At 41.5% G+C, this 24,949-nt stretch overlaps 1 protein-coding gene across 1 annotated transcript in view; it reads right to left on the bottom strand.

Moving 5' to 3' along the window:
- gramd1a (GRAM domain containing 1A) overlaps positions 1–14,236 on the bottom strand; it is an 88,581-nt gene extending 74,345 nt beyond the window's left edge. Inside the window, exon 1 of the mRNA XM_062962561.1 lies at positions 14,055–14,236. Coding sequence (XP_062818631.1) covers positions 14,055–14,062 — 8 coding nt within the window. The 5' untranslated portion in view covers positions 14,063–14,236. The remainder of the gene's footprint in view (positions 1–14,054) is intronic.
- Positions 14,237–24,949: the final 10,713 nt, after the last annotated feature.

Genomic DNA, 24,949 nt, shown 5'->3' with positions numbered 1-24,949 from the left:
TCATCTATACTACTGAAAATCAAAACCCCAGCATAACATGATCGGGACTCTTGGTTTCTACAGACACCAGAAACGGCATCTTTTATTTCTTTACCTAAATCACAAAGACGGAGTAATATCTTGTGCAAACCAAACTAAAATCCTTCAAAAAACACCGGGTCCTTCTTTTTCACACCATGCAAATTACGCCTGTTGAAAATAGAAGAGTCGACTTCCTGCCCGTCCTTGGTTTTCGATTCAAAGTACCAAGTTTCCTGGTGAGTCTATGGGAAGCTGCTGGCTTTCTGCCAGTTGGTCTGCTTGGCCTGATTTCCTCTTTGCTGAGCTATTGCTTGCCCTTATCTGGAACTCCCAGGCTCAGACTCTACTGAAAAACAATAGCCCAGTCGAAGGCATACATTCACACATTCCTGCCCTTCTCAAATGCGCTCTAATGTTGTCTAGAGGCTATGGGGCCAGTTTCATCATGATTTGGGGCCCACCTAGGCTATTTTAGGCCCAAGGAAGAATCCTCCTGCCCCTAAAACTGGATACCATCAGAAGTCACTTGTAGTTTTTAGTTTTGGACAAAGCTTTTGAACCTTGGAGAGCTGTGAGGTCACAAAAGTGGTCCATGGCTCAGGCTGCATTGGAGTAAAGGGTCTGTAGTTTGCTCTTTTGCACACTCACATATCATGGACTCCACTTTGTAGCCCCATTTCTTAAGGTTAGATCCGCATCTCGTGGTGCCAGAGCGCAGTCTGTTCAGTGTCTTCCAAGTCATCCAGTCTTCTGTGTTCCCAGGGGAGAGTTTCTCATCTGGTATCTGCCACTGAGCGAGGTTTTAGCCTGCCACTTTTGGATTCTCGCTTGCTGAGGTGTTCCTGTGAGTATCTCTGTAGATCTTAGGAAGCCATTTTTTTATTGAAGGTGTTGGCTTGCTGGCTGATATCCTATCAGAGGATGGGCCGGAGATGTCAATTCTTTGATCCTTTCATTACAGGCTGCTACTTCGCGACGGATATCAGGTGGTGCAATACCAGCTAAGAGGTAAAGGTTTTCCCCTGACGTTAAGTCCAGTCATGTCTGACTCTGGGGGTTGGTGCTCATCTCCATTTCTAAGCTGAAGAGCCGGCGTTGTCCATAGACACCTCCAAGGTCATGTGGCCAGCATGACTGCATGGAGCGTCGTTACCTTCCTGCCACAGCGGTACCTATTGATCTACTCACATTGGCATGTTTTTGAACTGCTAGGTTGGCAGGAGCTGAAGCTAACAGCGGCCGCTCACACTGCTCCTGGGGTTTGAACCTGGGACCTTTCGGTCGCCAGCTCAGTTCTTTAATGCACTTTGCCACCGGGGCTGTGCAATACCAGCTAAACAATATAATTGCTCCAGTGATATCAGTTGTAGACATCCTGTGATAATGCGGTATGTCTCATTAAGAGCCACATCCACTGTTTTAACACTAAGTATGCGTATTCAGCAGCAGAGATGTCTTCACTGTGTGTGGTTGTGATCTCCAGGTTGTACCAGTCAGCTTTCATATGATGTTATTTCTTTGTCCTTTGCCCCCAAAGCACTTTAGAACTATACTATTGCACTTTAGTTCAAATGGCCCCTCCACGCTATCCCCCTCCACCAACCTGGTGGTCCATCTTATTGTATCTGATTTTTAACTCATCATTTATGTTAAATGAATTTTTATGGTTAATGTATTGTCCTACTTAATGTAATTCTTTTGTATAATGTCAATTTTACTGTGTTTCTATTGCAATATGTTTTGATTGTTCTACTTTGTCTAGTGTTTTCGGGCCTTTGTCCCGTGTTAGTCGCCCCAAGTCCCTGCCGGGAGATGGTGGTGGGATAGAAAAAATAAAGTTACTTATTTCTAGCACCCACTTTTCGCTTGATATCCAAGCAATGTTTTTTAAGCCAGAGCACGGTCTAGAGTAACTCCTGGGTATTTTGGTGTGCTGCAATGCTCCTGTGGGATTCCTTCCCAGATAATCCTCAGAACTCGAAATGCTTCTTAAGATGAAAAGCACATGTCTACACTTCTTGCCGGAGTGGTACCTATTGGTCTACTCACATCTGCATGTTTTCGAACTGCTAGGTTGGCAAAAGCTGGAGCTAACAGCGGGAGCTCACCCCGCTCACCAGATTCGAACCAATGACCTTTCAGTCAGCAAGTTCAGCAGCTCAACACTTTAACCCACTGCACCACCAGGAATGCCAAAAGATGGGAAAGCCTACATATACCTCTATCTGTTGGCTGTCTGGTCATTGTTATAATCGGCATTGAATGTTTGCGTATATGTGTTCTTTGATCCTCCCTGAGTCCCCTTCAGGGTGAGAAGGGCGGAATATAAAGACTGCAAATAAATAAATAATAAACATAGAGACACTTCATTTGGGTTCCTACAGGCAGAAAAGAAGCATGGCCATGGGTCACATTTTCCATATTCCTGCAGTGGAGCCTCAAGATCTTATTGCAGCATAAAGCACACACTTGTGAGTTGTACATAACTGAAAAGACCACGTATGATTAAAATGGCCCATTGCCTCTGTGCCGCCAGAGGACCAGCCCAGCTAAATAAAGAGAGGAGTGTGGAATAGTTGTGACACAACGTGGGAAGAAACACCCACACCGATTAAATAAAAGACGAAGGTATTCAAGGCATGTGAGTGCTTGTTGTTGTTTATCATAGTGATTTTAATTTCTACCTCACACCTCCCCCAGAAGCTCTTTTCAGAATAATTCTGTTGTTTTATCGTTTTCTTTTTTAAAAAATCAAGGGAAAAATAGACACTGAAACAATCAATCAAATTATTGATAAGGAAATAGATATGTTGTTGAAGGTTTTCATGGCCGGGATCACAGGGCTGTTGTATGTTTTCCAGCCTGTATGGCCATGTTCCAGAAGTATTCTCTCCTGACGTTTCGCCCACATCTATGGCAGGCATCCTCAGAGGTTGTTTCCCCCCCCCCCCCCCCCCCGTCCGTGTCAGAAGCAACTTGAGTCGCTTCTGGAGTGAAATAATTGGCTGTCTGCAAGGACATTGCCCAGGGGACGCCCAGATGTTTTGATGTTTTTACCATCCTTGTGGGAGGCTTCTCTCATGCCCCCGCATGGAGCTGGAGCTGATAGAGGGAGCTCATCCGCACTCTCCCCAGGTGGGATTCGAACCTGGCAGCTTTCAGGTCAGGAACCCAACCTTCAAGTCACTTAGTCCACTACGCCAGGCAGGAAGAAGCCAGGAGATGAAGCTATTCAATGCTAATTAAGGTGATTAACTACAGCATTCACACTGGCCTCCAACTGACAAAGAGTGTCACCCTGGACTTTCCACAGATATATATAAACCTTCCTTGCTTAGTTTCTCCATACCTCACAACTTCTGAGGGTGCCTGCCATAGATGTGGGTGAAACGTCAGGAGAGAATACTTCTAGAACATGGCCATACAGCCTGGAAAACATACAACAACCCTAGGAAATAGATAGCTTTCCACTGCAAACCATGGCTATCCTTCCTAGAAGAGCTTTCACAGCTGGAGCCGGCTTTGTTTTGAAACAGACAGGAAGAGAAAGCGAAGAAGAACACATGCCGCAAAGCACTTTGCAAACAGATATTAACAGTGAACTGCAGCCATGAGAAGAGTTAATCACATACATTTCCGGGCAGGAAATTCTCCTTGCTCCATCTTTGATATCTGTGAATCTTACTGATCTTTAAAATCAGGGGTCCTCAAACTTTTGAAGTGGCGGGCCGATTCATGGCCTCTCAGATTGCTGAGGGGCCGAATTATCATTTGAAAAAAAAAGAAACGAACAAATCCCTATGCTCACAGCACATGTCTTATTTATAGTGCAAACCCCCCCACCCAACATGTATTTATTTATTTACTACATTTATACCCCACCCTCTCTCATCCCGAAGGGGACTCAGAGCGGCTTACAAGATGTATGTACATACAATATATTATATTATTAGCATAGCACAATATTAGCATTATATATTACTATATTGTACTATACCATTATACCATAATATTATTAGTAACATTACGTTTAATATATAATAATATTATTATATTATACAATATTATTACATTGTATTATTATTATTAGCAGCCCTGAGTCCCCTGTTGGGTGAGTCTATATATAATATAATATTTATTTATATAATATTTATTTATATAATTTATTTATATAACAATATAAATATTATATTGTATTGCATTATAATATTATTATCAATATTATATGTATACACAATATATTATATTATTACCATATCTTCATTTACAATATTTCATTTACAATATTAGTAAATGAAAGAACAATACAATATTTAAAAATAAAAATAAAAATAATTTTAACCAACATACTGTAAACTGGGTTGTTGTATGTCTTTCGGGCTGTGTGGCTATGTTCCAGAAGTATTCTCTCCTGACGTTTCGCCCACATCTATGGCAGGCATCCTCAGAGGTTGTGAGGTATGGATAAATTAAGTAAGGAAAGGAAAGAATATATATCTGTGTATAGTCCAAGGTGTGGCAAGAGTTCTTTGTCACTGGGAGCCAGCATTAATGTTTCAGTTAATCACCCTAATTGGCATTGGAAATGTTTTGTCCCTTGACTGGGGGCATCCTTTGTTCAGTCAAGTCCTTATTGTGTTGGTTCCCATCTACTGTTTTGATTTTGGAGTTTTGTAATACTGGTAGCCAGATTTTGTTCATTTTCATGGTTTCTTCCTTTCTGTTGAAGTTGTCCACATGCTTGTGGATTTCAATGGCTTCTCTGTGTAGTCTGACATGATAGTTGTTAGAATGGTCCAGCATTTTTGTGTTCTCAAATAGTATTCTGTGTCCAGGCTGGTTCATCAAATGCTCTGCTATACTGTAAACTTATCAGGATTTCAGTGGGAAGTGTGAGCCTGCTTCTGGCCAATGAGATAATCAAGTAGGATTGTTGTTGTTGTGCCTTCAAGTCATTTCAGACTTCGGGCGAGCCTAAGTCTAAAACTGAGGGCGGGGGCCAGGTAAATGGCCTTGGAGGGCCGCATCCGGCCCCCGGGCCTTAGTTTGGGGACCCCTGTTTAAAATCTACCAAAATGATTCAATCCCTTGGCTGCAGAGTGAAGCCAGCTTCACTTTCCTTCCTTCCTTCTTTCCTTCCTTCCTTTCCAGTTATAACATTGGGTGCCTGCTTTAACAAACCTTGTAAACATTAGTGTTAAAATGTAGGGGAAATGAATAAATCAGAGGTCAGAGAAGCATTCTGGAGAGGCAAAGGACGGCAGCGGAGTTATTTGTAGAAAGGGAAGGACAAGGACAACGGTGGGAAAACTCTCTGGCCAGCCGCATCCTCCCGCAGCAGAGCAGCCGCTGCTAATGAAATGCTAATGTTCTGCTCTCCCTGGGGCTGACCTTGAAAAGTGGCATTGAGCAGCCTAGTTCCCTTGCCTTGCCTCCAGCCCATGCACCACATGGACCTGCTCTGTGTTGTGTCCAGAAGGAGGATGAGAAGCAGTCTTCAGCAGATGGTGGGGACATATTGACGGAAGCCCAAGGGCTAGCAAACCAAGATTGGCAGTTCAGTGTTACATGTGAGAGCCAGGGAGGCAATTCAGGGCAGTTGCAATAGCAGAAAACCACATTCAGAGCCACAGACCAGATGGACAGGATGCCAGCCAAATGAGAAGGGCTGGGCAGTGGGAGATATGGTGCATCCTGGAATCAGCTTGGCAGCACATGCTATGTAAAGAAAGGAGAGACATACGGCGCATGCCCCTTCCAATATAACATTATAGCCAGCTCTCCACATTCGCTGGGGTTTTGGGCACAATGCTCCCATGAAAGAGAAAATCCACAAATTAAGAAACATGAGAAGCACTGAAGATTAATTCAACCAGAGAAGTCAGCCATAGCTGAGCACTTAATGAACCAACCTGGACACAGCACATTATCCAAGGACACAGCAATGCTGGACCACTCTAACAACCACGTCAGACTATACAGAGAAGCCATTGAAATCCACAAGCATGTGGACAATGTCAACAGAAAGGAGGAAACCATGGAAATGAACAAAATCTGACTACCAGTATTTAAAAAACCCTCTAAAATCAAGACAGTAAATAAAGAAAACTGGAATTCCAGCATGAAACAATCAAGGCCAGTTAACACCTCCCAACAAAGGATTCCCCCAGGCAAGAAGCAACCAGTATGGTAAAAGTCCATTCAATGCTACTCAAGGTGGCCAACTGCAACATTCACACTTGCCTCAAAGAGACAAGAGTTCTTTCTTTTCCCCTGGACATTCCACATACAGTAGAGTCTCACTTATCCAACACTCGCTTATCCAAGCCTCTGGATTATCCAAGCCATTTTTGTAGTCAATGTTTTCAATATATTGTGATATTTTGGTGCTAAATTCGTAAATACAGTAATTACAACATAACATTACTGCGTATTGAACTGCTTTTTCTGTCAAATTTGTTGTAAAACATGATGTTTTGGTGCTTAATTTGTAAAATCATAACCTAATTTGATGTTTAATAGGCTTTTCTTTAATCCCTCCTTATTATCCAAGATATTCACTTATCCAAGCTTCTGCCGGCCTGTTTAGCTTGGATAAGTGAGACTCTACTGTATTAAAAAAAATTCTAAAATCAAGACAGTAAATAAAGAAAACAGGGGAATTCCAGGCATGAAACAATCAAGGCCAGTTAACACCTCCCAACAAAGGATTCCCCCAGGCAAGAAGCAACCAGGATGGTAAAAGTCCATTCAATGCTACTCAAGGTGGCCAACTGCAACATTCACACTTGCCTCAAAGAGACAAGAGTTCTTTCTTTTCCCCTGGACATTCCACAGATATATAAACCCCACAGACCTCACAACTTTGGAGGATGCCTGCCATAGATATGGGTGAAACATCAGGAAACAATGCTTCTGGAACATGGTCACACAGCCCTGAAAACTCACAGCAACCCATAAATAAAGAAATTGCCTTTTTACATGTTTTTTTAAAGTCTTTCAGCTTGACTGTATGATCAACTTCGTCTGGAATCCGATCCCAGAATCATACGAGGACCTAGAGATCCCTAGAGAGGCATTCCAAAAAAGTCAAAACTGCTGATATGGAGGGATGATTGTACTAGAACTCTCAAAGGGGTGGGATGCTCTCAAAACTAGATTTAGGAAACGAGTGGGAGGTACGGGACTCTTAACCTTGGGAGTTAATGGTCCCACGGGTCAGAAAAAATTCAAAGGGCAGTGAACATTTTAGTTTCTTACAACACAAACGGTGGAGTCTTGAAGCACTATAAGCCTACACGCTTGACTTCAGGACAAGGTTTCATTAAACCCACTCCATGTGATGCAGAGAGTCTAAGGGAAATGAGTTGATCCGCCTGATGAAAGGGATCCGATAAAGACCTCTATCTCAAAGTAGACCATGAAAGCTGATAAATAAAGCTTCTTAAGTCTTTAAGGTGCCACAAGACTTTTGTTCTTCTATACAAAAAAATATAATCTTCGCAAGGTCTAGTAAAAACATTTCCAAGCTCTGTCCCAATCCATAGCCAACCCATGATCTTCAAGGCAGTGGCCACCAATGAAGCCACATGTGATTCAAGAGATGCACCACATATTTACTCTCAAATCATAACAATGTTGCCAGGTTTCTTGATCTCACTTTTAACGTCAAGAAGCATGTATGAGTGAACAAACATCCCATGGTAGCCTACTGACAACACCCATAGGTCTAATCATGAGGATCCCTCCCATGGAATCAGCATTAGATCAGGAGGACGAGGTACTAATTCTGTGTAATTTCTGACATCAACTTCCAGATTATAGAAGTGGGTCGTTTTAAATATTATGGCAACACGAATCATCATGTTCTCACATGGCTCTGATCCCTTCCATGCTATATAATTATATGACTGATCCTACTTCATCCTATAGAATCCCAGAATTTGTAGTTTTGGTGAAGCCCTACTGGTCTCTGATAGACAATTCTAAATACTTCGTGAACCTACAAATCCCATGATTTTATGAGATAGAACCATGAAAGTTAAAGTAGGATTAAAGTGCTATGAACCATAATGTAAGCTCTTAATTTTAATGTAATTTTTAATCTAAATGGATTTTTAAACGTGATATAAACTGTGTTGTCGAAGGCTTTCATGGCCGGGATCACAGGGTTGTTGTATGTCTTTCAGGCTGTGTGGCCATGTTCCAGAAGTATTCTCTCCTGACGTTTGGCCCACATCTATGGCAGGCATCCTCAGAGGTTGTGATGTAAACTGTTTTGATGTATATGCTCATATTGTAAGCCGCCCTGAGTCCCCTGATGGGTGAGAAGAACGGGGTAGAAATGATGTAATAAATAAATAAATAAACCATCAGAAAGTAAAGGTGTGAGTTATCTCAGCTACTCATGTAGACAATTTTGGATTTTGGAATATTTTGGATTTTAGAAGGGATGCTCAACCTGTGAATAATACACATGAATGAAAATATGGAATCTGGAAGAGATCTATATATGGAAGAATAATATGGAAGAGACCTATATATCTAAATGCACCAGTTCACATGCTGTGATAATTTGGATTATATGTCAATATAGAAGGGGCCTCAGTAGCCTGAATAATATGGGTGATGTACTCAGTGTTTTGAGGAACAAAGATTAGAGTCTTCTTCTGCTTCGCTTCTCCAACCTTCTGATCCGGAGACGCTCAAACCATGAGACAGACCATTCAAATTTTGAAATAATAACTTCCGAACTTTCCATTTCTAAAATCAGTAAATACCTGCCTGAACCTTTCAAGGTCTTCTGCAATCATGTCTCTCCCACTCAATCGCTAACACCTGCTAAGTTAAGGAATTTGAAGCATAGCACACAAAGCACTTCTAAGGAGACCCTTTGCTCTATGAACTCAAGTATTAAGATGAAAAAGTCCATAATAAAAGTCAAATGGAAAAACTACATATGCTTCTTGCTTTTACAGAGACACTGACAACAGCCTCACTGGTGTAGAGCACAAAACTCAAAGGAGAGCCAGCTTCCCCTATTGAATTACAAGACAGAAACACACGTGTCTGCTACCACATACAGAGGAGCAAAAAAGTCAGCAGAGCCTGGTAAATATGTTTCTAACTCCGTCTTGGAAAAGTTTTGTTTTTAGACAACAAATCCCAGAACTCCCGAGGCAGTTTCTATCTCATAGAGATGCTAAACCCTTCATCAGCATTGTCAACTCAGAGCTCTGTGAATATATATTTTAATTACAGTTTGAACTAATTGGACTCCAACTCCCAGAACCCCCAGGCAGTTTCTCTCCTGCAGGGGGCTGACAACATCGCATTTCAAATCAGACTCATCATTTTATAAAATCCTGTATTTTAAACAAGTTTGCCAAGGTTACTTTTTTGGATCACATCTCCCAGAATCCCCTAGTGGGTTTCTACCTCTTAGGAATGCTAAGCCCTTCCTCAGTGATGTCAACTCTGATTTCTGCCAAAATATTTCTAATCACAGTTTGGACTATTTAGACTACAATGGATTACCAGAACCCGCTCCAGGCAGTTTCCATTCCACATGGATGCTAAGGCCCGATCTCCACTGTTGTATAAAATCCAGATTATCTCCTTTGAACTGGATTATATGGCAGTGTAGACTCATATAATCCAGTTCAAAGGAGATGTGGATTATCTATTTTGATTATATGGCAGTGTGGAAGGGACCTGAGACAGTCCTAAATGCAGACAAGCCATATAATAATAATAATAGTAATAATAATAATAATAATAATAATAATAATCCAGAATTAGACATCTCATTTGCTGTGTCATACTATGTCTTTGTGTCAATAATAATAATAATAATAATAAACTTTATTTATATCTGCCTTATCTTCGAGATACACACACACACACACACACACTGTATTTCTTCCATTATAAGATGCCATTGATTGTTAAACACACCTTAACTTCAGTACAACCACTGCCAACAAAAATACATAAGATACACCTGATATTCTAAGACGCAATGCATTTTTGGAGTTGTTAATCTAGGGAAAAGTGAGTCCTAGAATAGAATAAATACAGTATATATGGCCAGCAAATATATATTTAATCTCAGAGCTTGGCAATGTTACTTTTCTAGAGTGTGTCTCCCAGAAACCCACGTTGGCTTCTACTTTCCAGGAAGGCAGAGCCTTTCTTGACAGCTATCAATCCAATCAGATCAGATTATGGGACCTGATAGAGAAAAGGAATATAAAGATGCTTACGCGACAGGGGCAACTTGGTGGAGTGGCTTAAGGGTTGGCCTGTGACTCGGGAGCCTGGGTTTGAATCCCCACAAGGCCTAGAAAGCCACTGGGTGACTTCAGGCAAGTCACACTCTCTCAGCCCCAGAAAACCCCAAGGTTGCTTTGGCGGAGGCTTCTTAAATCTCTCCATTCGCAACCCCATTTGGCCTGAGAAATGTCGACGTGACCCTGGCCCTGTCTACACTGCCATATAAAATCCAGATTATTTTCTATGAGATTATTTTCTATTAAATGGCAGCTTAGAGGGGGGCCCTGAGTATCCATAGGGCTATATAAAGAGGTATAAAAATCAAACATTGACTGATAACAAGTCAGCATTTGCAAGGCTTGCAAAACAGGCTGATTTTCCTTTTTATGAACTACAGCCGGCCGGAGCATTTTCTGCAGAGTTCACTGTAAACACTGCAAGTTGCTGCCAAGAGATGAGTATAAATATCTAAGTCAGGTATGGCCAAACTTTGGTCTTTCAGGTCTTTTGGACTTCAACTCCCACAATCCCTAACACCATCCCCAGGGAGATTAGGCAGGCCCCCACATTATCCTCCTTCCGGAGGGATTTGAAGACTTGGATGTTTAGACAGGCCTTTGGGGATGTCTAGCCCCAACGGTCCGCAATTAATGACACAACATTGCACTTTCATCCCATGCCCTTGCTCCTTAGCGAGTAATTTGTTTTATTGTCTTGCTATTGTTATTATATTGTTGTGTTTGGGCATGGCCCCATGTAAGCCGCCCTGAGTCCCTTTGGGGAGATGGGGCAGGGTATAAGAATAAAGTTATTATTATATTATTATTATTAGCTACAATTTGCAAGATCCCATTCCCTTGTTCTTGTTTACAACTGGTTATGTTTGACAACAGTTGTCACTATAGATTATTGGGCGCTGTTCTGAGTTTACATTGTTGTTTTATATGCTACTAGCTGTGCCTGGCCACGCGTTGCTGTGGGAAAGTGGTGGTGGTATTGGTTAAAAGTTGTTGTGGAATTTTTATTTGACGTTATTTGTATTTTTAAAATTAATTTTATTGTAACTTATCTTTTTTATTTATTATATTTTATTATTTTGTTGTATTATTTTTAGTTATTTTGTTATAGTATTTTATTGTATTATTTTTTTAGTGTTTATTATTATTTTTATTGTATTATTTGTATTTATTTTATTTTTTATTCTTTTATTAACACTGGGCTGAGTGGATTGCTAGGAGACCAAGTGGGCGGAGCTTAGCCTTCTAAGTGGCAACAATTGGATAAAAACAATTATTTCTCTCCCTCTAATTAGGACTTTATTTTTCTTTGCTTTTTGTTGTATCAACCTAGAGGCGTGGATGATGGGTTGTGTTGTCAAATTTCGAGGTTGGGGGGCTTGTAGTTTTGTTGTTTTGTGGGTCGCCGTGATGCCATCACTCTTTTATATATATCGATTGGTTTTACTTTTGTATTGTACTGTGTGTATATTTTATGCGTTGTTTTAGGCACTTTATGCCATATGTAAGCCACTTCCATCAAAGAGATGGAGGCGGGGTACAAAAATAAAGTTATGGTATTATTATTATTATTGTAAGGTCACCCAATGGCGTTCTAGGCCAAGTAGGGATTGGAAGCCAGGCCCCAGAGTCACAGGCCAAACATCAAGCCATCCCACCAGGCTGCCTCTGCTTCATATTTATTATTTATTTATTATTTATTAGCGACATTTATATCCCGCCCTTCTCACCCCGAAGGGGACTCAGGGCGGTTTACAAGTATATATACATACAATATATTATATTATACAACTATATAGGCCCCCTCCCTCCTCCACAGTAGGATCCAAAACAGGGATGGATCAAGGGCTAGAGAAAAGGTGAGACTCAGGCCCCTTCGACACTAATCTAGATGATCAAAGCAGATAAGACACATTATGAGTCTACACCAGACATGGGCAAACTTCGGCCCTCCAGGTGCTTTGGACTTCAACTCCCACAATTCCTAGAGTTTGGAGAGACCCCATGGGCCATCCAGTCCAACCCTTTCTGCTATGCAGAACACAATCCAAGCACTCCAGCCTCTGCATAATAACAACAATAAAGTATGGATTGTTGATGTTGCAATCCCAGGTGACAGCAGAATTGAGGAGAAACAACTGGAAAAGCTGACACGATATGAGGATTTAAAGATCGAACTGCAAAGACTCTGGCACAAGCCAGTCAAGGTGGTCCCAGTGGTGATCGGCACACTGGGTGCTGTGCCTAAAGACCTTGGCCTGCACTTGAACACAATTGGCGCTGACAAAATTACCACCTGCCAGCTGCAGAAGGCCACCTTACTGGGATCTGCGCGCATTATTCGCCAATACATCACACAGTCCTAGACACTTGGGAAGTGTCCGACATGAGATCCAGTTCAACAGCCAGCAGAGTGTCTGCTGTGGACTCATCTTGTTGTGTTACTACTACTAATAATAATAATAATACACTTGGGAAGTGTCTGAGGTGTGATCCAATAGAACAGCCAGCAAAACGTCTGCTGTGGACTCATCTTGTTGTGTTTCTAATAATAATAATAATAATAATAATAATAATAATAATAACATTGACAAAATCACCATCTGCCAACTGCAAAACGTCACCCTACTGGGATCTGCACACATCATCAGAAAATACATCACACAGTCCTAGACACTTGGGAAGTGTTCGACTTGTGGTTTTGCGAAACGAAATCCAGCATATCTATCTTGTTTGCTGTGCCATACAACGTTGTTGTGTTGATAATAATAATAATAATACACTTGGGAAGTATCTGAGGTGTGATCCAATACAACTGCCAGCAGAACGTCTGCTGTGGACTCATCTTGTTGTGTTTCTCATAATAATAATAATAATAATAATAATAATAATAATAATAATAATAATAATAATAATAATAATAATAAATAGAACCATAGTATCCTAGAGTTTGGAGAGACCCCAAGGGCCATCCAGTCCAACCCTTTCTGCTATGCAGAACACAATCCAAGCACTCCAGCCTCTGCATAATAATAATAACAATAATAATAATCATAGAAGCATAGAATCCTAGAGTTTGGAGAGACCCCAATGGCCATGTAGTGCAAAACACCTGGAGGGCGGAAGTTTGCCCATGCCTGGTCTACACTGCCAGATAATCCAGCTCAAAGCAGACAACCTGGGTTTTATATGGCAGGGTAGAAGCAAGGGTCCTTAGAAGGCTTCCTCTTCCTGGCAGAGACAGATGGGGGAGAGGGACACGTGGGCGCCCAGACAAGCAGAACAAAGGCCTCCTCCTCCTCCTCTTCCTCAATGATGGCGCTGCCCAAGATCCCACCCTCCAAAGGGGGATGCAAGGGCACCTGTAACCACGGGAGGGGGGCAGATCACGAGTTGGAGGCAGCACCCCCTCCCCACCGCATCCCTCCAAGCATCTCAAGGCTCGCACAGGCGCAAAAGCGGCAAACAACACCCCCCCCCTCCCTCCCTTGGCACAAAACCCCCAAATCCAAACGCTCAGCACAAAGTGACCTCCTCTTCTCCATTGTCCATCCACCCATCTATCTCTCAGCAGGTCGGGTTTGGTGGGTTGTGGCTAAGAGATGGATCCCACTGCCTGCATTTGTCGCATCGAGCCCTCCTCCCTCTCCCATTGCATCCCATCATTGGGCTCCATCCCCCCCAGAGAGACACCTTCCCAGCTCCATAGAAGCCGTGCATTCCCTCCCTCCGCCTCCTTACTCGAACATAGCCCGATGCTGGGGGTCCGTGGGGCAGAAGGGCGGCTTGCTTGCTTCCTCCTCCTTTTCCCCCCACCGCCGCCCAGCCAGCGGTGGGTCCCGGCCGGCGGCCCAGGCAACGAGGAGGAGGAGGAGGAGGAGGAAAGGGAGAGGAAGGAGTCAGAGAGCCGGCGCAGTCGCCCTCCTCCCTCCCTCCCTCCCCGCCTTACGTCGCTCTCCCTCCTCCTCCTCCTCCTCCTCCTCCTCCCCTTTTGCTACATGCTCCCCTCCTCCACCAGCATCACCACCACCAGAGAGACTGGGGAAAGGATCCCACCCCTGATAAAAATGTGATATATGGTTTGAATGGAAGATGGATGAATCAAACCTAATAATTTTGAAGACACCGGTCTGTAGACTAAGGCTTGCCCTGACTAACTACCTGTACCCTGTTTCCCCGAAAATAAGACAGTGTCTTATATTAATTTTTGCTCCCAAAGATGCGCTAGGTCTTATTTTCAGGGGATGTTTATCTTATCTTTCCACAAAGAAGAATTCATCATATTTATGGTTGAATTTTTTTAAAATGAAAATGTATTATCTACTCTACAGTAGTTGTCATCACAAACCAGCATAACCAAACTGTGAATCCTTTCAAGAATTTCTATATTATATGTGTTGTCGAAGGCTTTCATGGCCGGGATAACAGGGTTGTTGTATGTCTTTCGGGCTGTGTGGCCATGTTCCAGAAGCATTCTCTCCTGACGTTTCGCCCACATCTATGGCAGGCATCCTCAGAGGTTGTAAGGTATGTGTTGTGTTGTATACCTCACAACCTCTGAGGATGCCTGCCATAGATGTGGGCGAAACGTCAGGAGAGAATGCTTCTGGAACATGGCCACACAGCCCGAAAGACATACAACAACCCTTCTATATTATACTTTATTCTTTCTCTCTCTCTCCTCCCTACTTCCTACTATCTCTTAAGTTATTATTTGTTCTCCCACTTTCAATGTACTATATTTATTTATTTATTTACAGCATTTATATTCCGCCCTTCTCACCCCGAAGGGGACTCAGGGCGGATCACATTACACATATAGGCAAACATTCAATGCCTTTTAACATAGAACAAAGACAAGACAAACATAGGCTCTGAGCGGGCCTCGAACTCATGACCTCCTGGTCAGAGTGATTCATTGCAGCTGGTTGCAGCTGGCTTGCTCTCCAGCCTGCGCCACAGCCCGGGCCTTCATATTCACATGAAATAAATAAAAACTATTACAAAAAAGAATTTCTATATTATATTTTATTGCTATACTGTTTTTAATTTCTGTTCATATGTAAATTTATGTTTTTGTTCGGCTTGTCCCTGTGCAAGTTGTCCTGAGTCCCTTCTGGGAGATGGAGGTGGGATACAAGAATAAAGCTATTATATTATTATTATTATTATTTCTTGTTACTACCTTTATTTCCATGTACAACAATCTATGGTATGTATATTTACCGATCCTGCATGCCTAATCCTAACCCAAAAAAAACTTTGCTAGGTCTTACTTTCGGGGGAGGCCTCATATTTAGCAGTTCAGCAAAACCTCTACTAGGTCTTATTTTCTGGGGATGTCTTATTTTCAGGGAAACAGGGTAGAGAGACTGGGGAAAGGATCCCACCCCCCAACAAAAATATGAAATGGAATTGAATGGAAGATGAATGAATCAAACCTAATAATTTTGAAGACACCAGTCTGTAGACTAAGGCTTGCCCTAACTACCTGCTTGCTGAATTGTAATTAAAACTTGTTAATGGGACCTGAACTAGTTGATCTGCCTGCTAAACTGTGATAAGCACTGTGACAGTGATCAGAGAAATGTTTACATCAAGTTTACACCAAGAAGGAGATTTCACCTGAACAATAATAATAATAATAATAATAATAATAATAATAATCTATATATATAAAAGAGTGATGGCATCAGGGCAGCAGACAAAACAACAAAACTACAGGCCCCCCAACCTCGAAATTTGACAACACAACCCATCATTCACGGCGCTAGGTTGATACAACAAAAAAGAAAAGAAAAATAAAGTCCTAATTACAGGGAGAGGAATAATAATTTTTATCCAATTGCTGCCAGTTTGAAGGCTAAGCTCCGCCCATTTGGTCTCCTAGCAACCTCCTCAGCCCAGGGGACAGGCACAGTTAGGCCTCAATTAGGCTTTTTCCACAGATTATCAGATTTTAACTGGATTATATGGCAGTGTAGACTCAAGGCCCTTCCACACAGCTATATAAACCATTTAGAATCTTATATTATCTGCTTTGAACTGGATTATCTTGACTCCACACTGCCATATAATCCACTTCAGTGTGCATACTGAACATAAACAGCCATACAACAGACATTCAATACCACCACTACCTCAACAATTTCTCACCAACACCACCAGATAATGCCACAGCAACGCGTGGCCGGGCACAGCTAGTATATTTATACATTACTAGCTGTGCCCGGCCATGCGTTGCTGTGGCGAAGTCTGGTGGTATGGGAAATAAAGTAACTGAGGAATTGGTGGTCGTTAAGGTAAAGGGTAAAGGTTTTCCCCTGACATTAAGTCCATTATAAATGGGTTATTTAGCTGTGTGGAAGGGCCTTGAGTCTACACTGCCATATAATCCGGTTAAAATCAGATAATCTGTATTTTATAGGCAGTGTGGAGTAAGGCCTAACTCTGCCTGTCCCCTGGGCTGAGTGGGTTGCTAGGAGACCAAATGGACCAAATTGCTTCTAACTGGCAGCAATTGGATAAAAACAATTATTCCTCTCCCTCTAATTGGGACTTTATTTTTCTTTTTGTTGTTGGAACCTAGGGACAAGGATGGTTGATTGTGCTGCCAAATTTCTAGGTTCTGGGGTTTGTACTTTTGTTGTTTAGTGGCGGGGGGAACACCATTACTCATTTATATATAGAGATTTTAGAGTTTATTGAAAAACCGTAAAACAGTGAATCCGAAAAAGGCAAACCGTGAAGTCGTGAGGAAACACTGTGCATCAAGAAGGAGATTTCACCTGAACATTAACAATAATAATATTATAATAATACTTTATTTTTCTATCCCCCCACCAGCTCTCCGAAGGGACTCAGGGCAGCTCACATGGGGCCAAGCCCAAAAGAGAAATAAAGCATAAACAAGTAAACAAGCATCAGTAACTAAAACGGCATCAACACAACAATTGAAATAAAATAAACAAATAATTCAATAATTCAATTGCAATTAAAACACAGAATACAATATACTGTACTACCATAATTTACAATATAAAAATGAGGTAATAAAAACAAACATCACCACTGATGGATAAAATGGGGGCGGTCATATAAAAGTGCATAAGTCAAGACCATTTAATAAAGTGCATTGGGATAAGATGGGTAGGGAGAAAGATAAAGTGCGAGGAAGCAGTCTATCACTGATGGGGGTCTGTCAAGAACTTCCTCACTGTGCGGGCTGTTTGTCAGTGGAACTTTCTGCTGCGGAGTGTGGTGGAGGCTCCTTCTTTGGAAGCTTTTAAGCAGAGGCTGGATGGCCATCTGTCGGGGGTGCTTTGAATGCGATTTCCTGCTTCTTAGCAGGGGGTTGGACTGGATGGCCCATGAGGTCTCTTCCAACTCTACTATTCTATGATTCTAAGTTAAGGAAATGTTTACAACTGTTAAGAAGGAAGTCAACACAAGGCTGACACTAATCAAGAAGAGTCAATCTCTGGTCCAGGAAACTGAGATGGAGCCAGGATATTCCAGGATGGAAGATGTATATCGTTCATTTGCAACTTTGGGAAAACATCAGCAAAATGTTGCTATATAAGGGACCGTACGGTAATCCAGAAATTGTGACAGACAGCGATGTTGTTCACCCGCCATGCTCAGTGGAGATGGTGTATGGGAAAGTGTCAGATCTATGGGAAAGTAGGGTTCTGGTCACTTTCGAGGCTCCTTTTCTCATGGGAAGAGGAAGGAGTGCATTTTGGAGTCATTATGTGTTGCAGGGAGTCAGTTCTGCTGTATGGAAATTGGGTCTGATCCTTGGCATTGTTCTTAGGGGGAAAGGATGCATCCAGCCTATACAAATTACTAGCTTCCTTGCCTCTAATAAGGGAGATTGCTTAAAATAAGGTACATCTGGCAACCCAATAAAAGCAAAGTCTCTGGCTCTCAAATAAGGCTATTCTGTCTAGATTTCTGTCCTGTTTGATCTCTTCCAGGTAAAACATCAGAGAGATGTGGCACCTTTGATGACTGTAAAATTATTATAGCAAGTGATGGGATTTGTGCACCTCTTCATATGTGGTTGGACAGCACCATGGACTGTACAGTCCTATAGTTAGGAATGTTAGGAGCTGCATTTCATGAACGGCTGGAAGTCAACATGATTCCCACATCTAAAGATAAGATAGGATTTAATGAAACGGAAAACTTTTCGGATAAAATCCTAGAAAATGATAAAAAAGATATTACAAAAATATACAACAAGATTTTAGAATGGTCCACGGAAACAGAAGAAATTAAAAATTGCATGACAAAATGGGCAGGAAACTTTGGACATACAATTGGGCTGACTGAATGGGAGAAAAATTGGAATAAGAAATTAAAATGTACATATTCTACAGACCTCCAGGAGAACGGGATGAAAATGTTCCACCGTTTGTATATTACGCCAAAAAAATTGGAATAATGTACAAAAATGCCCGAAATTCATGTTGGAAATGCAAAAAAACAAGAAGGAACATTTTACCATGCTTGGTGGACCTGTCCGGAAACATCAAAATATTGGAGACAAATACACAAGGAAACGCAAAAAATATTAAACAGGACATTCCCAATGAAACCAGAGTATTACCTTTTAGGACTAATAGAAAGTATAAAAGATCTGAATAAGAATGATGACATTTTATTAACATATTATGACAGCTGCAAGAATGACCTATGCAAAACATTGGAAATTGCAAGAAATACCATCCAAAGAACAATGGTTAGAAAAAATTGATGAAATTCACGACATGGACAGACTGACCTTCCTGCTAAAAGAAAGCAAAGGGAAAATGTTAAAAACAACAGATTGGAGGGGATATGTAGAATATAGGGAAAAAGCAAAGGTCTAGAAAACCACTAAGAGTTCCCGCAAACTAGAACATGGATGAGTCCAGAATATATGGAAAAGAATGAATGTAACAGAATAAGATCAAAGAACGGAAGATGAAAATACCCTATATCCTGAGACCTCCCCCCATATCCTCCTTAGAATTTAGAACTTAGAAATCTAGAATCCATTTACCTTCTCCCGCTAATCCCTTCCTACCCTCAGATTGTATCCCCCCTTTTTTGTAACACAAATGAAAACTGAATAAAAATTAATATTAATAAAAAAACATGATCCCCACATCTGTTTTTCATGGACTCCAGTCTCTTTCTCAGGTCCACGGAGAGGAGTTTTGATTCAAAAATACTTGGACTAGCAAATAGCCACAGAAGTTTTGGTTCTCCAGATGTTTTGAACAATTTCCATAATCCATCACTGGTCGTGGCTTCTGGGAATTGAAGTCTAAAACATCTGGAGGCTTATAGATGATCAGCCCTGGCATTAGCAGGCCTTCATATGATTTTCAGTGTGCAACCAACCAGGTTTTGCAACGAGCAGTTGTTCAGCTGTGGGTGTTTCCTTTCCTAAGGCTTTCCGGATTTGAGAGGTTGGTTTTAAATTATGGCTTAATTTTTCCACACATACTTTCTGATTCATTTCCTGGCAGTTGAAGCAGTCCAATTTCCAAAGGATGTAATTTTTTAATATGCGAAATTAATACTGAACTGCAATTTTGTGGTAGTTTTTGGATATACTGTTATATGATATGTCATTACTATTAAGAATGTTGAATTTGAATCTCCAATTTATGGTATAATTTATCCAGGTGGCAAAATGAAGGTGTATAGGTGGCATTACTATCCAAATAGTTTCTTGAAATTGGATGGCATATCAATGGTGTCAATGTAATTGACCAACAGGCAAAATTCAATTAGAAAATCAGTCTCTTTTCACCTTTATTTACTTGTTTGTTCATTTGTTTGAATCAATTATTGTTGAGTTATTGTGCATTTTCCGGGCTTACAACCTCTGAGAATGCCTGCCATAGATGTGGGCGAAACATCAGGAGAGAATGCTTCTAGAACATGGCCATACAGGCCGGAAAATGCACAACAATCCAGTGATTCCGGCCATGAAAGCCTTTGACAACGCATTCTATTGTTTTCCCCATAACTTATCTCTCTGTATAAAATATATATTCGAAGGTAGCATTTCAAACAGACCAAAACATAAACAAAGATGTCTACAATTCAGTTTCAATCTGAACTTTAAAAATACACTCCCATACATAAGAGTATGAACAAAGACTAATATTAATTTGGAATGTGGTAATTGCAATGCTAATTGCCAGCTTTTGGGCACACCTGTTGGCACATTCAAGGGAATGTAGACAAACAAAGAAAGCCAAGAAGAAATGTGGGAGTTGCAGGGAGATAAATAAGAGATAGCCAGATAAGGTTAGGGAGTCAAGCAAACACTTATCGGGACTGTCTTCCATCTAGAAATGTATGTCCTTGTGGATTCAGAAAAGGTCTCAATAGTCAATTACAGAACCACCACTACCATGGAAGACAATCATACTTGGCTATGAGGGATTGCCTAGGATGAGGGGCAACTTTGTTTGAACTGCAATACTGCTCTTGAAATCCCTTACCATTAGCTTTGCTCATCTGCCCTATTTCTTTGGACAAGTGATAGCTGAGGATGAAAACACTTGGAGAACATCAGATTGACAGAGGCTGGTTTAAGTGTATGGACCATGCCTTCTGAACCAAAATGTCCATAGTTCAGTTCCTGAAATTTCCAGTTAAAAGGTCCAAGGGATAGACTGGTCATGCCTCCACAGTGCAATATGTTTTTAAACCTAGCATAAAATTTAAACCTGTTTGTATTTATTATTGTGATACCATTTTTCTTTAGTTTTGTTTATGATTGTTTAGGTAAAGGTTTTCCCCTGAGATTAAGTCTAGTTGTGTCCGACTCTGGGGGTTGTCCATAGACACCTCCAAGGTCATGTGGCTGGCATGACTTCATGGAGCGCTGTTCCCTTCCCACTGGAGCAGTATCTATTGATCTACTCACATTTGCATGATTTTGAACTGCTAGGTTGCAGAAGCTGGGGCTAACAGCGGGAGCTCACCCCACTCCCCGGATTTGTACCACCAAGTTCAGCAACTAGCAGTTTAACCTGCTGCACCATCGGGGGCTCCTCATGATTGTTTACTTTTGATGTATTGCCTTTTTTATTTTCATTTTTTATGTATTGTATTGATTTTGTTGTAGGCTGCCCCGAGTCCTTGTGGAGAGGCGGCAGGATATTTTATTTATTTATTGAACTTGTATACCGCTACTCCCAATTTGGCTCGGAGCGGTTTACAGAAATAGATAAAACAATGCAGTTAGCTTTAGATAACAATAAGAACAGACATAGCCCCATGTTTTCACCCATCGAAAGCTATAAATAAAGGTTGTTGTTGTTGTTATTATTATTATTATTATTATTATTATTATTATTATTATTATTATTAGAAACACAACAAGTTGAGTCCACTGCAGACACTCTGCTGGCTGTTGTATTGGATCACACGTCAGACACTTCCCAAGTGTCTAGGACTGTGTGATGTATTGGCGAATAATGCATGCAGATCCCAGTAAGGTGGCCTTCTGCAGCTGGCAGGTGGGGATTTTGTCAGTGGAGATTGTGTTTAAATGCAGGCCAAGGCCTTTAGGCACTGCACCCAGTGTGCCGATCACCACTGGGACCACCTTGACTGGCTTGTGCCAGAGTCTTTGCAATTCGATCTCTCAATCCTCATATTGTGTCAGCTTTTCCCATTTTTTTTTTCAATCCTGCTGTCCCCTGGGATTGCAACATCGACAATCCATACTTTGTTTTTAACACGATCGTGAGGTCAGGAGTATTGTGCTCCAAAACCCTGTCTGTCTGAATTCGGAAGTCCCAGAGTAGCTTGACATGTTCATTCTCTGTAACTTTTTCCAGCTTGTGATCCCACCAGTTCTTTGTCACAGGCAGATGGTATTTGTGGCACAAGTTCCAATGAATCATCTGAACTATTATTATTGTTGTTGTTATTATTATTATTATTACTTTTTGTCCTTGTACATTGTACAACGAAATTAAATGCTTTCCCCAGCACACATCACAAAACAACACACCCATCCCTCCACACTCCAGCCACCACCACACAGGCCCCAATGCCACAGGGATCTGGAGTTTTATTGAGAATGACAGGAGTTTCAAGTCATTTCCAGGAGAGCGGCAGCCAGAGATGAAAGTCAACCAAATTAAGGCTCCCCTGCCTAAGGGCTATTGCTGCCTATTTGTTGTTTAACCAAGCATCATACGCAGCAAGTATCATCTCTCTGTGCCAAGCAGCTTCTCATTGGGAGGTTCTAATTACTACTCCACTTTGCATCAATGCACCGTCATGCGAAAGGCACTTTGTACAGGCAATCCTTTAATGTTCATTATTAATCGTCATTATGAGGATAATCATTATTATAGAGTTTGTCAGTTGCTGATCAAAGATGAAAAATACATTCCCTGACCAATTTTTTTTTACAGCAGTATATACCTTCAAATCACCAATCTGTAGTGACCTGACTAATTTCACAGGATTTTCTCAGGCAAATAATATTCAGAGATTTGCCATTGCCTTCCTCTGAAATGAAACCTACAGCACTTGATATTTCTTGGAGGGTTTCCATGTGGGTACAAACCAGACTTGACCTTGCCTAGCTTCCAAGATCAGAGGGAATTTGTGCCTTTGGGTTACAGTAGAGTCTCACTTATCCAAGACTCGCTTATCCAAGGCATTTTTGTAGTCAATGTTTTCAATATATCATGATATTTTGGTGCTAAATTCGTAAATACAGTAATTACTACACAGCATTAATGTGTAATGAACTACTTTTTCTGTCAAATGAAGTTTTGGTGCTTAATTTGTAAAATCATAGCCTAATTTGATGTTTAATAGGCTTTTCCTTAATCCCTCCTGTGCTTGTACAGCTATACCAGAACCTTCTATTTTACTTTCTTGCTGCAAATGTTTGCAGCCATAGGACAGGCCACCTGTCAATCACCATTAAGTTTGGTTCCGGCCCCTGTTCAGGGCTCTGGGAGGGAAGGAGCCATTTTTAAGTTAGTCTCTCTTGGGAAGTTCAGCTGTAGGACATACACCAGCTCGTCCTGTAAAAGGCTTCCTATTTCAAGACCACCGGGGATAAAGACCTCCAGGGATAAAGACCACCGGGGATAAAGACCTCCAGGGATAAAGACCACCGGGGATAAAGAATACCAGGGATAAAGACCACCAGGGATAAAAGACCACCAGGGATAAAGAGCACCAGGGTTAAAGTATACCAGGGATATTGACCGTCCCAGGATACAGAACAACAGCACAGAAACATCTGAAAGCCTCAGCTGGTAGGTCCACTCAACAACCAGACGCACTTGGAGTTGGCAGTGGGTCCCAGACTAGCTAGGCCCAGATAACAGATAGCCTGGGAGGGGTTATAAGAGGGTTTTCACAGTTATTCAAAGCCTATCGCCTGTCCTGTGGGACAAGACTCCTTGAAGATTTATTATTTGTTCATCAATAAAGACTTTGTTATTTCTTTAAAGACTTCAAGGCCATCTTTTCAGGAAAATTCCTCAACGACCCTTCTTTAGGCCCCTGGCTTCCCGCTGGGCGTAAAGCATATGTCCTACATAACAGACAGTCAGTCACAGGCCCAGGGCGTGACAGAACACCTCCTTATTATCCAAGATATTCGCTTATCCAAGGTTCTGCTGGCCCGTTTAGCTTGGATAAGTGAGAGACTACTGTATTTACCCGAGGAAAGGGAATGAACAGGAAAAAGGAAAAGAACCAAATCTTTGTAAAGCTGGGTCATTTTTAAGGCAGTGAGGACTCAGAGGCACCAACATAACTGAAAAGGTTCCCCAAACTGTGGATATTATGGCTTATCATTAATTTACATCAATAGCAATTAGCCTACCTAGCACTTTTCTGACTTCAGAGCAGTGAAGCTAATATTCGGTTAGAGTGGCTGCAATATTTCTGCCTGACAATGCAGAGTTATTTGTTCAGTCACTTCCGACTTCGTGACCTCGTGGACCAGTCAACGCCAGACCTCCCTGTCAGCTGTTGACACCCCCAACTCCTTCAAGGTCAAGCCAGTCACTTCAAGGATATCATCCATCCATCTTGCCCTTGGTCAGCCCCTCTTCCTTTTTCCTTCCATTTTCCCCAGCATCATTCTCTTCTCCAAGCTTTCCTGTCTTCTCATATGTGGCCAAAGTACTTCAACTTTGCCTCTAATATCCTTCCCTCCAGTGAGCAGCTGGGCATTATTTCGTGGAGGATGGACTGATTTGATCTTCTTGTGGTCCAAGGCACTCTCAGAACGTTCCTCCAACACTACCATTCAAAAGCGTCTATCTTCCTTCACTCAGCCTTCCTTATGGTCCGGCTCTCACATGTATAAGTTACTACGAGGTATACCATTGCTTTAATTATATGGGCCATTGTAGCCAGTGTGATGTCTCTACTCTTAATTATTTTATTTAGATTGGTCATTGCTCTCCTCCCAAGAAGCAAACGTCTTCTGATTTCCTGGCTGCAGTAATCGTTGCACCTAGAAATATAAAGTCTGTCACTGCCTCCATGTTTTCTCCCTCTACTTGTCAGTTATCAGTCAGTCTGGTTGCCATCATCTTCATTTTTTGATGTTTAACTGCAACCCAGCTTTTGCACTT

This window comes from Anolis carolinensis, unplaced genomic scaffold (genome assembly GCF_035594765.1).
Source record: "Anolis carolinensis isolate JA03-04 unplaced genomic scaffold, rAnoCar3.1.pri scaffold_10, whole genome shotgun sequence".
In the NCBI taxonomy this organism is placed as follows: Eukaryota; Metazoa; Chordata; class Lepidosauria; order Squamata; family Dactyloidae; genus Anolis; species Anolis carolinensis.
The sequence above is the reverse complement of the archived record's forward strand: the minus strand, read 5'-3'. Positions and strand labels throughout refer to the sequence as shown.